Source organism: Prionailurus viverrinus, unplaced genomic scaffold (genome assembly GCF_022837055.1).
Source record: "Prionailurus viverrinus isolate Anna unplaced genomic scaffold, UM_Priviv_1.0 scaffold_39, whole genome shotgun sequence".
In the NCBI taxonomy this organism is placed as follows: Eukaryota; Metazoa; Chordata; class Mammalia; order Carnivora; family Felidae; genus Prionailurus; species Prionailurus viverrinus.
Window position 1 is genome coordinate 4,747,684 of NW_025927607.1, and position 14,723 is coordinate 4,762,406.

The 14,723-nt window shown below is 48.1% G+C and overlaps 1 protein-coding gene across 12 annotated transcripts in view; it reads left to right on the forward strand.

The window, feature by feature from the left end:
• Positions 1-14,723, forward strand: part of FARP2 (FERM, ARH/RhoGEF and pleckstrin domain protein 2) — a 110,094-nt gene that overhangs the window by 48,225 nt on the left and 47,146 nt on the right. For all 12 annotated transcript variants that reach the window (XR_007149581.1, XR_007149582.1, XM_047846587.1 and 9 more), the window contains exons 4-8: positions 1,050-1,092; positions 2,460-2,538; positions 4,583-4,680; positions 6,359-6,473; positions 11,381-11,528. Coding sequence is in view for 10 of the 12 variants with exons in the window: in XM_047846587.1 (XP_047702543.1) it covers positions 1,050-1,092; positions 2,460-2,538; positions 4,583-4,680; positions 6,359-6,473; positions 11,381-11,528 (483 nt within the window). In the remaining 2 variants the exon portion in view is untranslated. The remainder of the gene's footprint in view (positions 1-1,049; positions 1,093-2,459; positions 2,539-4,582; positions 4,681-6,358; positions 6,474-11,380; positions 11,529-14,723) is intronic.

Below are 14,723 nucleotides of genomic sequence, written 5' to 3' on the forward strand. Positions count from 1 at the left end.
ACGTGCTCTTGCCTCACTCTTGCAGACGGGCTGTGGGTACGTGGTGGGTGCTGGCGATGCACGTGGCCATGGCAAGCCTCGGAGGACCTGTGGCAGCAATGGGAGCATGGAACCTGATCACAGGGCTGTTACTGGGGCTGTCCCGTGGAAATACGGAGTACACGTGCCTGTTAGCTAGGCTGAGTTCCCATCCTCCCTGAATTTGTTCTCCCTGCCAGTACGTGTGCCAAGGAGATCCAGAAACTCCCTCTAGTACATCTGTTTGGTGATCATTTTTAGCAAACTGTGCTACTAAATTGTTTATCCTTTTTGTTACTTGATAGATGAGCCTTAGAAAGTATGGAGCTTTGATATTTACAGGTGGGACTGTTTTAAAACCCAAAATCAACCTGTTCGTTCAATAAGTATGTCAACGTTAGAGTTCCATCCACCCCTTCGTGTAGTGGTGCTCTTGCCATTGTTGTTTACAACTGCAGCATGCACCACATAGTTGTTTGGCCTTAACAGATGCCCCCCCTCCAAAATAATTATTGGTACCTGTTCTGTGCATAGCAACAGCAGCGTGCTGTGGCCTCGTGGTGGGGTCCCATTCAGTGTGGCATCTTGGCCTCCTGCCACACTTCTCGAAGCAGGTGCTCCTATACCTCTCCCAGGTGTCTTTTTTTTTTTTTTTTAATATTTATTTATTTTTGAGAGAGAGAGAGAGAGAGAGAGAATATTAGCAGGAGAGGGGCAGAGAGAGTTGGAGACACAGAATCCAAAGCAGATTCCAGGCTCTGAGCTGTCAGCACAGAGCCCAACACAGGGCTCGAACTCACAGACCGTGAGATCATGACCCAGGCTGAAGTCAGACATTCAACTGACTGAGCCACCCAGACACCCCACTCCCAGGTGTTTTATCAGCATTAGACTGGTGTGTGAGCGGAGAACCAAAATAGGCCCGCCTTAAATATCTCTCCTAATTATAAACAGTTCTGTATTTTGTAACATACTTATTAAATAGAGAAATCATTGAACACATCTGATCTCTTTTCTTAAATTCTCTTTAGATTTGGCTCGAACCTATGAAGCCCATCACTAGGCAAATACGGAGTAAGTCCTTTTTTTAAAGTCTTTAAAAATTCTGTTCATTTTAGATGCTTTCGTTCTTGACTGTTCAAATTGAAGGTATGTTCAGATGTGCATTGTCACTGGATAGCAGCAAGGTGATCGACAACAGTACTTGAACTTGAAAGTCATTTCACTACTTAGTCTTATCCTATGTTAGCTGGGGGTGGGCAGTAATTTAACTCACTTCAGTCTCAGGTGTGGCAGTAACAGGATATGTTCTTTGATAGCACTTTAATTTTGGACCAATATGCAAAGACACATATCGTACGATTTCATTCATATGTGGAATTTAAGAAACAAAACAGATGAACATATGGGAGGGGAAAGGAGAGAGGGGAAACAAACCACAAGAGACTCTTAATGACAGAGAACAAACTGAGGGCTGATGGAGGGAAGTGGGTGGGGGACGGGTATTAAGGAGGGCACTTGTGATGAGCACTGGGTGTCATATGTCAGTGATGAATCACTGGGTTCTACTCTGGAAACCAATACTACCCTGTATGTTAACTAATTTGAATTTAAACAAAAAAATAAGAAGGCAGTTTCTCTCTGAGTTATGAAAAGACATTGAGGTTCAATTAGCATTTGTAATTTTTTTTAACAATTTTTTTTTCTAGAGAGAACATGCATGACTGGGGAGAGGGGTAGAGAGAGAAGGAGAGAATCTTAAGCAGGCTCCATGCTCCACACAGAGCCCAACACAGGGCTCGATCCCAGGCCTGTGGTCGTGACCCAAGCCAAAATCAAGAGTTAGATGCTCAACCGACTGAGCCACTCAGGCACCCCCCTTTTTTTTTAAACAATTTTTAAAATTTTATTTTTTTTGATGTTTTTTTTCTGAGTATAGTTGACACAGTTTACATTTTTAATAAAATAGTTCATACTATTTTGTAATTTTAAACATTATTTTTGTTAGTCTCTATTCAATTTGTTAAACTGAGGCACATAGTGATGCCTCTTAATAATTATGTAACGCACAGGGTCCTTTCTAGGGGTCCAGATTCACCTGCAACGTTTTTAGTCCCGAATGGGAGAGAAGGGCGTGCACCAGTAGCTTCATCAGTCACTGGTGACGTCAGGCCGTGTGGGGCATCATCACATTTAGCAAAACAGCTCCTATTTCCTTTTTGGTGAAAATTACATGGGTGTGTTACTATAAAATTTCAGTAAAGCTAAGATACTCAGATGAGCTAATAATACCTTGTGCTTTTTCTTTACAGCAGTCATATTGTTCTGGTTCAGTATAGTTAGCGATGGTGACATTTTTCTTTCACTAAAGTGTACAAAGATCTCAAAAAATAGTGGGATTGACCTAATATTTGTGAAGCTTAAAATGTTTCTTTTCATAGGGCCAAAGAACGCATTGCTTCGTCTAGCAGTCAAATTTTTCCCACCTGATCCGGGTCAGTTGCAGGAAGAATATACAAGGTAAAGAGCCCCTACTAAGCCACAGCTGCTGTCAGCGGGATCTAGAATTCACCTGTATCTCCAGCAGCGCCTGGCTCATCAAGTGCTCAGGCTCTATTCAAAGAATGAATGAATACATCTTCATTCACCTAAAAGGTGAACAGTATACACATAAAAGGTGTGGTCAGTGTCTAGTATTAAAAGAAGCATTTAACTCTTGCACAAACACAAATGCCAGTGGAGCTTGGAAGAGTGTTTATAGTGCAAACTGGGGACAAAGGTGGGGGGACTAACACGTGTTATTGTGCTGTTGAACTGATAGCCTCCTGCTGGCACAGATTTACGCATGTGCATAAAGTTGTCAGGAGCCTAGCCCGTATGCCCAAAATACTCTCAAGTGGGAGAAGTGTTGAGTTTGAGAGTCCTTATGAATATATGAGCAGAAGTATTTTAGGTGATTTCTTTTGTTATCACTCTCTCGAATTCGAGATTGATTCTTCATAGAAATGATTTGAAGAAAATGTTTACAGTTGCTTCATCTGGCCACAGATTATGGAATTTATTTTCCTTGTGTTTTATGTACCAATTCAAAACCCAAGATCAGATATAAGATAAAAGAGAACTGTGATATCATTGTGGTGGTACCAGCCTTTCTGAGCAAAAAAATGTATTTATACCTGCATCATGGGCATCTTATGAATCTCTCTTTAGAAGGTTCTTACAGAACTGTGTAACATCACAGAATCCCAGGTTGTCAGCTGCAGGGAGATGTAGAGATCCCATTAGCCCAGCCGCTCACTTTGTGGGTAAGGAAACAACCCCAAGGGCAGCAAAAAGTGTTGTTATGAGTGAATACAGAGCTCATCTTCTTAGCATATTAAGTACCTGGCGTTTCCCAAAAAAGTCCTCTTTGAGGGAATAACAGGTAACGGAAGATGTTACCTAACTGGGTCCAAGCCAACTTTATGCAGAAGGTGCTTCTTTTATTTATTAAAAAAAAAAAAAAAGCAGTTTATTAGAAAAGAAGAAAATCTTCAGAATGCAGCTACATGGAATAACAAGCAAATGTTCCCCTTCACTCCCTGCCCACTGCACTGTCCCCAGAAGTAGTTACACTTGAGGAGTGTCTTCCAGACGAATTCACAGCAAATGTATAAATGGAGCCAGGTCTTTAAAGAAATGGTAATTCACAAAGCAGTATCACACTATGCGCCCAGAACTGTGGGTTGGATGGCTTGTTTGGTCTTGTTTCGTTATCCACGTGTCCGTCTTTGTGCATATAGTGCATGTGCCTGTATCTGCTTTACTAAATTATTCTTATATTAGTGCATACTTAGATCATTTCCAATTTTTCTCTGCTATATTGCTGCAAACAAACAGCCTTGCCCACACATCTTTGTAAGCTCTAGAAAATATCTCTCCTGAAAAGTTTCATAAAAGTGAAATTGCTAAGTTAAAGGGTAGCCACATTTAAAATTTAAGAGAATACAGTAAATTTTAACAGCTCACTCAGGTATAAATGGCAGCAAGGGCAGAGAGAGTTTGTCTTGTCCATCGTAGCTCCAGCTCCAGAAATAGTACCTGGAACATGGTACAAGCTCAGTGATCATTTGTCGGTGGAATAGATGTGCATATGAGCATATTAATACTGCCTTCTCTAGTTACATTCAGGAGTGCCTGTTTCTCAGATCCTAGCCAAGGCTGAATATCATCTATCTGTCTCAAACTTCCATAGCCACATTTTAAGCTCTATCTGAATTGGATGTTGCTGATTCTTTCACAACAGAGCCATTAAGTGCAGTTGTGTGTGTGACAGAAGTGACCTGAACTTGTGAGCTTGCCCTTGAAGGTGCGGTAGGGTCCGGGAGGCGAGCATCTGAGTGCTCTCGTGTGTGCGGTGACTCTGCCCACAGAGCTGCCGCCTGCGACTTCGCCTCTTTGTCACTGTCTGCTCTGGTGTCCCTGGTCACCGCTGTTTACGGGTGCTGTCCTGCGACGGAGATGCGGGGGGGTCTGCTCTAGAGCCTTCGGAGCTGACATTTGTGCTGTTTGAACTCCCTTCTAGGTACTTGTTTGCCTTGCAACTTAAGAGAGACCTCCTGGAGGAGCGTCTGCCCTGTGCGGACACCACGGCGGCCCTTCTGGCATCCCACCTTCTGCAGTGTGAGTGTCCCCAGCCGCGGGCGGAGGCGCATACGGTGTCCTAGGTGCACGGCCCTCAGGACCGCCAGCACCTGATGTACCTGCACAGTTAATGAATGTGATGAAAGAACAGGCCTTTGATTTGAGTATTTTCTCCAATAAGCTGAAGATTAACATCTACAGAGTGGAAGTCCTTGAGGCAGACAGTCTCCACCAAGAAAGGAAGGCTCCAGGCCAAGAGCTGCAGCCACACGAATCCTTTCCGAACGTCTCTCCTTTGTGTCTTCCCGCATTTTCCCTATAAATGTCTTGCGTCTGGGAGCCAAGTGGCAGCCCTGACCCTCAGCACCCCTGGAAAGAGACCTCCTTGGGGTGACCGTCACAGCCCCTCTGGTGATAAGTCAGTCATCAAACCCTGAGGGAAAAGAACACATTTCTCAGTATGTCACACAGCAAGAGGTAGCTCAGAAGAGCGGGAAAATTGATATTGTAGGAAGAGGTTCCGAAAAACGGGTGTGTGTCTTGCTGGGGCTTTACAAAGCCCCCGCCGACAGGGTAGGACGAAGGAAATGCTGCTTCTGGACTAGAGTCCCTGACACAGAAGTGATGTTTCTGAAATTTGAGCACAGAAAGTAGAATGGAGAAAGTGTGGGGGGTCATGGGAATGGCTAAGTACGGGGGTTGATTTGTGGTTTGCCGGGTCCCCTCCCCTCCCCCACACACACCTTGCACAAATAGCAAATTGCATCCCTAGGGGCCTTGCTGTCACTTGTTGATATAAGTTTTCAAAGTGACTTCGTTGTTTTTTATTGGGTTTGAGGTCTTCTCAGAGAGACAGCTGGCTTTCCGGTGCCAGTGTGGTGTGATAACCTGTCGAGCCGTCGCCCTGCCCTTGGACGTGCGCTGCATCCAGTGCGGGAACCTGCAGAGACAGGGCCACCCGCTGCAGCGTGACTCTGAGCCAGGACGTCTGGCTGTAGGAGACGTGACAGAGCAGCTGCTGACAGCATGGTGGGGTCTGAGGCTCGGATACCGCAGCAGACCCGGGGCCCGCCTGCTCGGGGGCTGTGCCCTGCTCATGGGCGGCCGTGTCTTATGTGGACACAGCACACCCTCAAGTGTGGCACAGTGCAAGCGACGTTTCTGTGAACTTGAGATGGTCTCAAAACAAAAAAGATGTATATTGTTTAAGATTATTGGGCTTTAACTACAATTCTTGAAACATCAGTGGCCTCTCAAGCTTCATGAAATTAGAAAGAGACATTGTTTCTCAAGAATTTGAGAGACCCTGAAGGAAAAAATGATTTCAAATACATTGTCCTGAAACAAACAAGATACGTATTCCTGGTCACAACAGTCTTGAGACTACAGACAAATAAAGCGAGGTTTAAAACACAGAAAACTCAGGATAAACTGGCGACTGAGTGTCAGCCTCCCTGGGGTCACTCACCAGCATCTTTGTTCTTCAAAACTCAGGAAAAAACTTCTTTACCTGCCTTTATATTTGCCTTTAGTAGCTTAAGATGTGTGGGAAAGTAAAATACAAAATCTTGTTCATAAAATAAAAATATTTATATATTCTTTTGTTACAGATTTAGGATAATTTTTTTTCTTTTAATTCATGCATTTGCATGTACAAATGCTTGTATTTTTCTTTATTTGAGAATTAGAATTACTGACTGTTGTTCTCTCACTTCAGCTGAAATAGGAGATTATGATGAAACCCTGGATCGAGAGCACCTTAAAGTGAATGAGTACCTGCCCAGTCAGGAGCGTTCTCTTGAGAAGATTCTAGAATTCCACCGGAAGCACACGTGAGTCTGTCAGAGTCAGCCGCTGGCACCCTGTCCCTACACTATAATGATGAAATAGTGTATTTAAGTAACGGGAGCCACCACTAAGGCTTCTGCAAACCTGACTAAAGTGACCGCCATCCACTCCCTGGGAGGGCACAGTCTCACTGCTTTAGAAAGGCCGGAAGGGACGTCAGGGCCCTGGTAAGAGTGACCAGAGGGCAGAGCGTCAGGGGCAGCCATGGGGTCCCACCACATGCATGACACTCTTAATGGTGTGAAGCGTGTGGTAGCCCGCCGAGCAGCAGGCGGCCCTCCTGTGAGGTGGGGTAGGGCTGGCGGGCCTGCTCTTTGACTGGCTTGATGCTGGTACGTCCTTTCAGGTTGAAGAGAGGTGCAGGAGGGAGGGCCAGGGCCGAGGGCCTGGGGGGAGTTAGCTGTGATGTTGAACTCCCCAAAAGGAGAGTGGACAGGAGAGAAGCCTTGCCCTTGAGAAGGTGGACCAAGATGCTCACCTGGAGGACCTTACCCCGGCAAGACTGTGTGCTTCTCATGCATTTGGCCACTCACGGCACTTGGGGAGCTCCTCTTGTGTGCCTGGCATCGGGACGGGCACTGGATACACGAGTATATTGTTGTGCACTCTGGTGTGCAAGCTGAGGGCAGACAGAGCGGCCAGGGTGAGAAGGGTGAGTGGCCGGGCTGCTTGGGCCAGCAGGCATCTCTAAGGAATTGGCCACGTAGGGTTGGTGAAGGGGGAGTGCCAGGCGAAGGCAGCAGCCTGGGAGGGTCCAGGAGACCCAGCATGGTGCCCGCAGTTGCACCTGAATTTCTGGCTTGGCTGGTGGGGCGAGTAATAGTGCCCGCTGCTCACAGGAGGCTGTGTGACTCCACTGTCATGGTAAGACCAAGCAAAGGCCCCAGCCCCCTCTCGGTGCACGGTTGGGGGCACCTCTCAGTGTCAGGGTTCAGCACACTGGGGCAGAGGAACAAAGGGTCATCTCCCAGCGCCAGTCCCCAGGGAGGTGATCGCCTGTTTGGGATTTGTTCCTGGAGTTGGCGTGGGGCACTACAGGGTCAAGGGTCCCACCAAGGCATCGGTGCCAGCAGGTGGATGGGTCTGGGATGCGGGCAGAGTGTTGTCAACACGTAAGGCACATCAAGCTGTGCAGGTCACCCAGGGAAGAGAGGGTAGACACAGATGGGAGAGCAGGGCCCAGGACAGCCTCCTGAAGACTGGCCTTGAAGGGAGGAGTGAGAAAGGGGCTCCGCCAGAGGCCATGAGAACAAGGCAGGGTGTGTGGGGGTCTCAGGCTCTGAGGGACGGGTACATCAGGAAAGGGTTGAGGCTCCCCACCGGGCCTGGTGAGTGTGGACACAGGCATGTGTGTCAGGTGATGGAATGGTGCAGGTCTATGAGCAGTCACTTTGAGAGCCACGTGGGAGGGCGCCTGTGCTCACATGTTCATGAGCTTGCACGTGTGTGCGTGTTTGTGCGTCTTAGGGGTGTGTCTCAAGGTGGCTGCTTTAAAAATTCGTGAAAGGGGCGCCTGGGTGGCGCAGTCGGTTAAGCGTCCGACTTCAGCCAGGTCACGATCTCGCGGTCCGGGAGTTCGAGCCCCGCGTCGGGCTCTGGGCTGATGGCTCAGAGCCTGGAGCCTGTTTCCGATTCTGTGTCTCCCTCTCTCTCTCTGCCCCTCCCCCGTTCATGCTCTGTCTCTCTCTGTCCCAAAAATAAATAAACGTTGAAAAAAAAAAATTAAAAAAAAAAATTCGTGAAAGCCAGTTAAAGAGAAATCAGGTGATGTGCTTGACACAGGACTAAACCTGGGTTCTTTCCAACAGAGTGCCGCCATCCCTGAGCTCAGCTGTCTCTTGGCTCTCATGATCTTTTTCTTTTCTTTCTGTCAGATATTTAGGGGGCGCCTGGGTGGCTCAGTTGGTTAAGCATCCAACTTTGGCTCAATGCATAATCTCATGGTTTGGGTCCTGGGTTGGAGCCCCGCATCGGGCTCTGTGCTGACAGCTTGGAGCCTGGATCCTGCTTCAGATTCTGTATCTCCCTCTCTCTCTGCCCCTCCCCCACTCTCTTGCACACATGCTTGCTTGCTCTCTCGCGCTCTCTCTCTCTCAAAAATAAACATTAAGATATCTATTGTTCAGTAATCTCTACACGCAAGGTGGGATTCGAACTCATAACCCTAAGGTCAAGAGTTGCACACTCCTCTGAGCCAGCCAGGTGCCCCTCTCGTAGTTCTGATGTGCTAACTTTGTCCTCCACAGTCATCAGATATTTACTGCACTTTTATTTCTTTTAATCATTTTTTATGTAGGATTTTTAGAGACGATGTGGTACTTTCATTTTAATCAAGATCTAGTTCTTACATAGTTATTTATAATCATCTTCCTCGACCCACTGGAAACACCCTTGTAATCACCCTTCAAGAGGATATTGAAGGAGTGGTTTTTTTTACTTTTATCACAGTTCTTTTGGATCTTTGACATTGAAGAAAAAACATTTGAAAACTGGTGTCTTAGTCCTTCGCGGCTGCTATGACAGAACACCCCGAGCCAGGCAGCGTGGGGACCACAGACTGTGATTTCCCACACTTCTGGAGTTGGGGGTCAGACACGGAGGCACTGGTAGATGCGGGTGTGGTGAGGGCCTGCTTCCTGCGGCACGGATGGCATCTTCTCGCACATCCTCATGGGGCGGGAGGGGCCAAGAGCTCCCCGGAGCTTCTGTTAGGGCATTCTTACTCGTGAGTCCCCCACCCAGGCCCTCCCAAAGACCCCCCTCCAAATACCATCACCCCAGAGGTTAGGCTGAAGCATCTGAATTTTGGAGGACACAGACATTCACTCTGGAACGTTCCACCCTCCACAGTTCATGTCCTTCTCACATGCAAAATACATTCATTCCACCCCAACAGCCCAAAAGCCTTCACTGCTCTAACACCAACACTAAATCCTCTGATTCCATGGCCTTACCTGAATCTCATCTTGATGAGATCTGGCTGAGACTCCAGGTATGGTTTGCCTGAGGCACAGTCTCCTCTAGCTGTAAAACCAAAGTACTGTGGTAGGGGATAGGCGCAGGGTGCACATTTCCCCCTCAAAGGGAGGGACTAGAAGGAAGAAAAGGGTGACGGGTCTCAGGCAAGTCCAGAACCTAGTGGAGCAAATGACATAAACCTTAAGGCTCAGGAATAATCCTCTTTGGCTCTGTGCCCTGCCCTCCAGGCCTACCATACTCCTCAAGTATACCCTCCTGCGGCTCCAGGCAGCCGTGGCCTTGGAAACCTGAGCAAGGGCCAGTTGTGTTCCCAACCCCCACGCTCTTCCACCGTGGCCTGTGATGGGAGAGGCGGCCCTGATCCAGATTGCCTTTGGGATCCTCCTTCCCCCGTCCTGATTTCCATTGCGGTGGCCGGTCCATACTGACCTCCTGCTCAGCCTCTTAGCCACACCTCGGTGTTCTTGTTTTCTGCAATATGGGCAGGCTGAGCACTTTCCACGTCTTAAAATTCTGCTTCCTTTTTGCTTAAACTTCCATGTCTCGGGCATCTCTCTCCTCCTGCATTGCTATCAGCAGTCAGAGGAGCCCAGCCATACCTTCATCACTTTGCTTAGAAATCTCTTCGGCCACGGGTGCCAGGAGGGCTTGCTCAGTTAAGCATCCCACTCGATTTCGGCTCAGGTCATGATCTCATTGTTCTTGAGATCGCGCCTGCATCAGGCTCTCCACAAAACACTAGGACACGAATGTAACTCAGCCAGGTGTTGGGCCACTTTATAAAAAGGATCGCCTTTTCTCCTACTTCCAATGACATATTCCTCACTTCTGAGACCTCACCAGAATGATCTTTACCACCCTCGTGTCTACCAAATTTTGTTCACGAAGGCTTAGGGCTTCTCTGAGAAGAAAGGCTTTTTCTCTGCTCTCTTTTCCTTCTTAGCCCTTACCAGAATCTCCCTTAGCATCCCTAACCCTAGCCTCCCCTCAGAACTCCTCCAGCTTCCGCCCAGTGCCCCATTCCAAAACAGAAGCATTGGGACACCATGGAAAACGGTTGTCACACCCTGGGTGTTCCTGCTTGATGATGATTTATCAAATATAAGCTGACAGTCGGGTGTCCATATCAGACTCAGAGAATAGAAGTTTTAGTCTAAGAATAGAAACTGTGGGAAGGGCTGTTCCTTAAAGATCCAGAAGCTCAGACATGTGGGAGTGAGAGGAAGGGTTGTTGATGGAGAACCTCACATGCAGGGCTCAGGCCTTGTGTAGGGGTTCTCCTAACCAGGACCCTGTCTGTCCCCTTCGCCCAGCTGTGCCCTCCCTGAGCGGCAGCCTCCTGCAGGCTGGTCAGTGTGACATGGGCCATGGTCCCTGCCCAGGTCACTGCCCTGGGAGCAGGACTGTGGACTGTGCACTTGGGAAACATGGTTTTATTCCGTTTCATAATTTTATCCTTATAAAAGTATACTCTCTCGGTTAGAATTGTACATTACGAAAACGGTTTTTTTAAGTATGAAATGGGTTTCATGAGATACCGGTGTTATCTGTGGTTTCCCTGCGTTTCGTACCTGTCTCTGCGTACAGTGTTTGCATGTCACCTCCTCAGTATTAAGAACAAATTACAAGGCTGAGCACCTCAGCTCATTTTGTGCATACAAAGAAAACATTCTACCCATCAGGAAGTGGATCACAGGATAAAAGGAAATGGACAGTTTCTTTGGCCTGTGTGTGCTCTGCTGCACTTCTAGTGGGTAAATACACTCACAAAAGCAATCCATTCTCTAAAAAAGCCTCCTGTGTAGGTTTGTTTCATTCTGCTTTGTTTTCCTGATCAGTTTTGTTACACACCTTGGCTCTTTTAGAAATCAAGTTGTTTTCAGTGCTGTGATCATGCCGTCCTTTGTCATAGGGGCCAGACGCCTGCTGAGTCGGATTTCCAGGTGCTCGAAATTGCCCGAAAGTTGGAAATGTATGGCATCCGTTTTCACGCCGCTTCTGACAGGGAGGGGGCCAAAATTAACCTGGCCGTTTCCCACATGGGTGTCCTCGTGTTCCAGGTAGGGAGAGGGCAGGGGTGTGCGAGGACTGGGTGGGGGCTGATTTTACACGTATTGGTAAATTTTCGTTCTGATGCTGAAGGTCTTGGACTGGTCGGAGGAACCTAGCGTGCCTGTCTCATCCCGCGGAGCACTTCTTTCCCTGTCCTTGCTGTCACAGAGCCCTCTGCCCCCCAGGGCACACAGTCAAATGGCACCATTCTAATGCTGAGCCACAGTTCATGTCCATAGAACCTTCAACAGAAACACTGGCTCTTCCACGCTTCAGGCATGGACCTGCTGCAGGTCTGGGTGTGCCGCTCTGTGAGGTGTCATTTCAGTACATGAAATAGACTGGAAAGTATCAGAGTCTGTTGCACGTGATAAGCGTCAGTACAGCCTTCAGGAACTCGTGTATTAGTTATGTATGGATATGTAATTAGTGACATAAAATGGCCGCTAAGTTCTGCCTGCAGTCACACATGTGTGTGCTTGGGTTTTTGCTGTGGAAGCATCCGAAGCAGAGGAACGCAGACCCTTTGTGCCTGGACATGGTGGAGGGCTCCCTGCATCCTCTCACTCGGGCTCAGTGGCCCAGGTGCATGCAGCCGACCTGCAGAGACCTGCTCATTGCTGACCGCCATGGAAGGTTGCATCCTGGGAGTCCAGGGCTGCATCCTGGGACTCCAGGGAGTCCACTCTGTGGGCTCTTTTATTTTTTTTAAGTTTATTTATTTATTTTGAGGGGGTGGGTGGAGAGACAGAGAGAGAGAATCCCAAGCAGGCTCTGCACTGCCAGCACAGAGCCTGCCCGACGAGGGGCTTGATCTCATGAACCGTGAGATCATGATCTGAGCCGAAATCAAGAGTCAGACACAACCAACTGAGCCACCCAGGCTCCCCATCTGTGGGCTCTTGTTAACCTGTCTTTGCCTAAAATGGCTTGTCTAGTCCAGGCCTCTGTAGTCAAGCTACACTTGCTTTCTTTCCCTTTCCTTTTTTAACCTAGCCATCAAATTTCAATTGCCTACTGGGAAAAAAATTAATTTGTAAACAGAACGCTAATTGTGTTATATCGTACACTGACTGACAGGCAATGATCGTGTCAGGCACACCCAATGAGTTGGTGGACCCATGGCCTCCCACACCTGCTCACTCAGATGACAGTTCTACCATCATGCGTGATGAAAATCACATCCATCCAAATCCAGCCAGTGTCATTTTCCAGAAAAGGATAACTACTTTGTAACTGGAAGAAGTTAAAACCAGAAATTAGAGTCTTCAAATTAACCACGTTAGATGGAATTCACTATTACTCTCTCAATTGTTGATGCAGGGGCACCCTGTGGTGACAGGCCTGCGTCCCTACTCCAGCCCACAGAGAGCCTCCTCTTTTAAAGACTTTCATTTGGAAATACTTTCAAACTTAGAGAAAAACTGTAAAGAATTAGAACAGCACATTGAGCCCCCACTTGCCCTTTGCCCAGATTGACGCGCCCCAGCATTTCTCACCTGTGCTTTATGGTTTGTGCTTCCCCCAGCACACATTCTCCTCCCCCGACTCTCTACATGCACACGCACATGTGCACCTGCAGATGGTTTTTCCGAAGCATTTGAGAGTGAGTTGTAGACTTGAGGGCCCTTGACCACTGAAGGCACATATTTCTAACAAGAAAGGGCTCCCTTACCCTCCTCACTGACGCAGCTGATCCACTGTTCATTTTCTGGTCTTGTCAGCCGGCAGCGTCCTCACAGCTGCTGTTCTCCCCAGGATGGGACCCAGTCGAGGACCAGATGCAGCACTTAGCGATCGTGCCTGCAGTGTCCTTTAAGCTGGAACATTTATTTTTTTCTTTATCTTTTACCGCCTTGACAGTATTGAAGAGCACAGTCCTTTTTCTCTTTAATAGGATGTTCTTGACTTGTGGTTTGTCATCTGTTTTCCTGGGATTAGGTTCAGGGGACACATTCCCAGCTGGACCCCTACCCGGGTGTCGTCACGTCCTTCTCAGGGGGTCACGACAGAGACGCCACCTGGCCTCACTGGTGGTGTGAATCTTCATCGCTGCTTTCTGGTTATTAGCTATCAGTTACTATAGTTACTAGTTTTTCTCTTTCAACTAATAAGCAATCTGTGGAGAGGCATGTTAAGACCACTCAGTTATCCTGTTTCCCTCCAGATCTCACACCCACTGAACCAGATGGTCACAGGCTCCCGCAGTCCTGGGCCTCACTTTCAAACTCAGATAACCAGGGATCGAAATCCTCTCCGTTCAGAAGAAACAGAACCTATGCCAGGGACGGAAGAGGAGAAACAAAGCCCATAGAATCCTCAGAGAGGACCCCACCTTTTGTCTGTCCCATGGGCAAGACACAGAAAATTGCTTTATGCTGGGTGATGCTTATGAGGAATAGGAATCCGAATGTACAGTTTTCATCTTGTTATGTGAAATTCTAGTCTAGTCATTTATAACAGTAAAACACTGGTAATTCATCAGGAGGCTGGTGCATCCATACTGTGGAGTATCAGGCAACTGCACAGGAACGTAGAGGCTTCCTGTGTCGTGGCACGTGGGACGTTCTGTCGGACGCCCTGTCCCTGTTGCGTGAGCAAAGACTCAACAGGTGTGTGTGGGGTTTGCTGCTGCCCGTGGGGAAAAAGGAGAATTACACCCCATTTATGCCATAGAAGAACCAGGTGGTATTCGTGGCCACGGGGAAGGCAGCTGTGGGTTCCGGGAGCCAGTGAGGGGGCTTTTCCCTGTGGACACATTCTGGTGCCTGCGAGTTTGAACCTTGTTGACGTGTTACTGTCTTACGCTTTCCGGAACGCCCTGCAGAAGTCAGAGAGGACCTTCATCTCTGAAACACGAGCAGTGTCCAGTCTCAGGGACACACGGAGAACAGGAGCGCCTGCAGGTCTGAGATGCGGTGGCAGAGAGGGCGGTGTTGGCGGGATGGGACTGGAAGATGAAAGTGAGGCAGAATCTCCACCAGGAGGCTTTGACTGAAGGTGGAGGAGGGGAGCGAAAATTCAGGGAACAGCTCAGGAGGCCCAGCACCCACCACCCAGGAAGCCCAAAGCAGCAGAGGGAGCCTTTAAGAAATTACCTGGGAAAAATATCCAGAACCGAATGCACAAATTTCCACGTTAGAACCATCTACACGTTCCTCGTATAACCCACGAGGAAAGATCACCACAGAACACACTGGCGT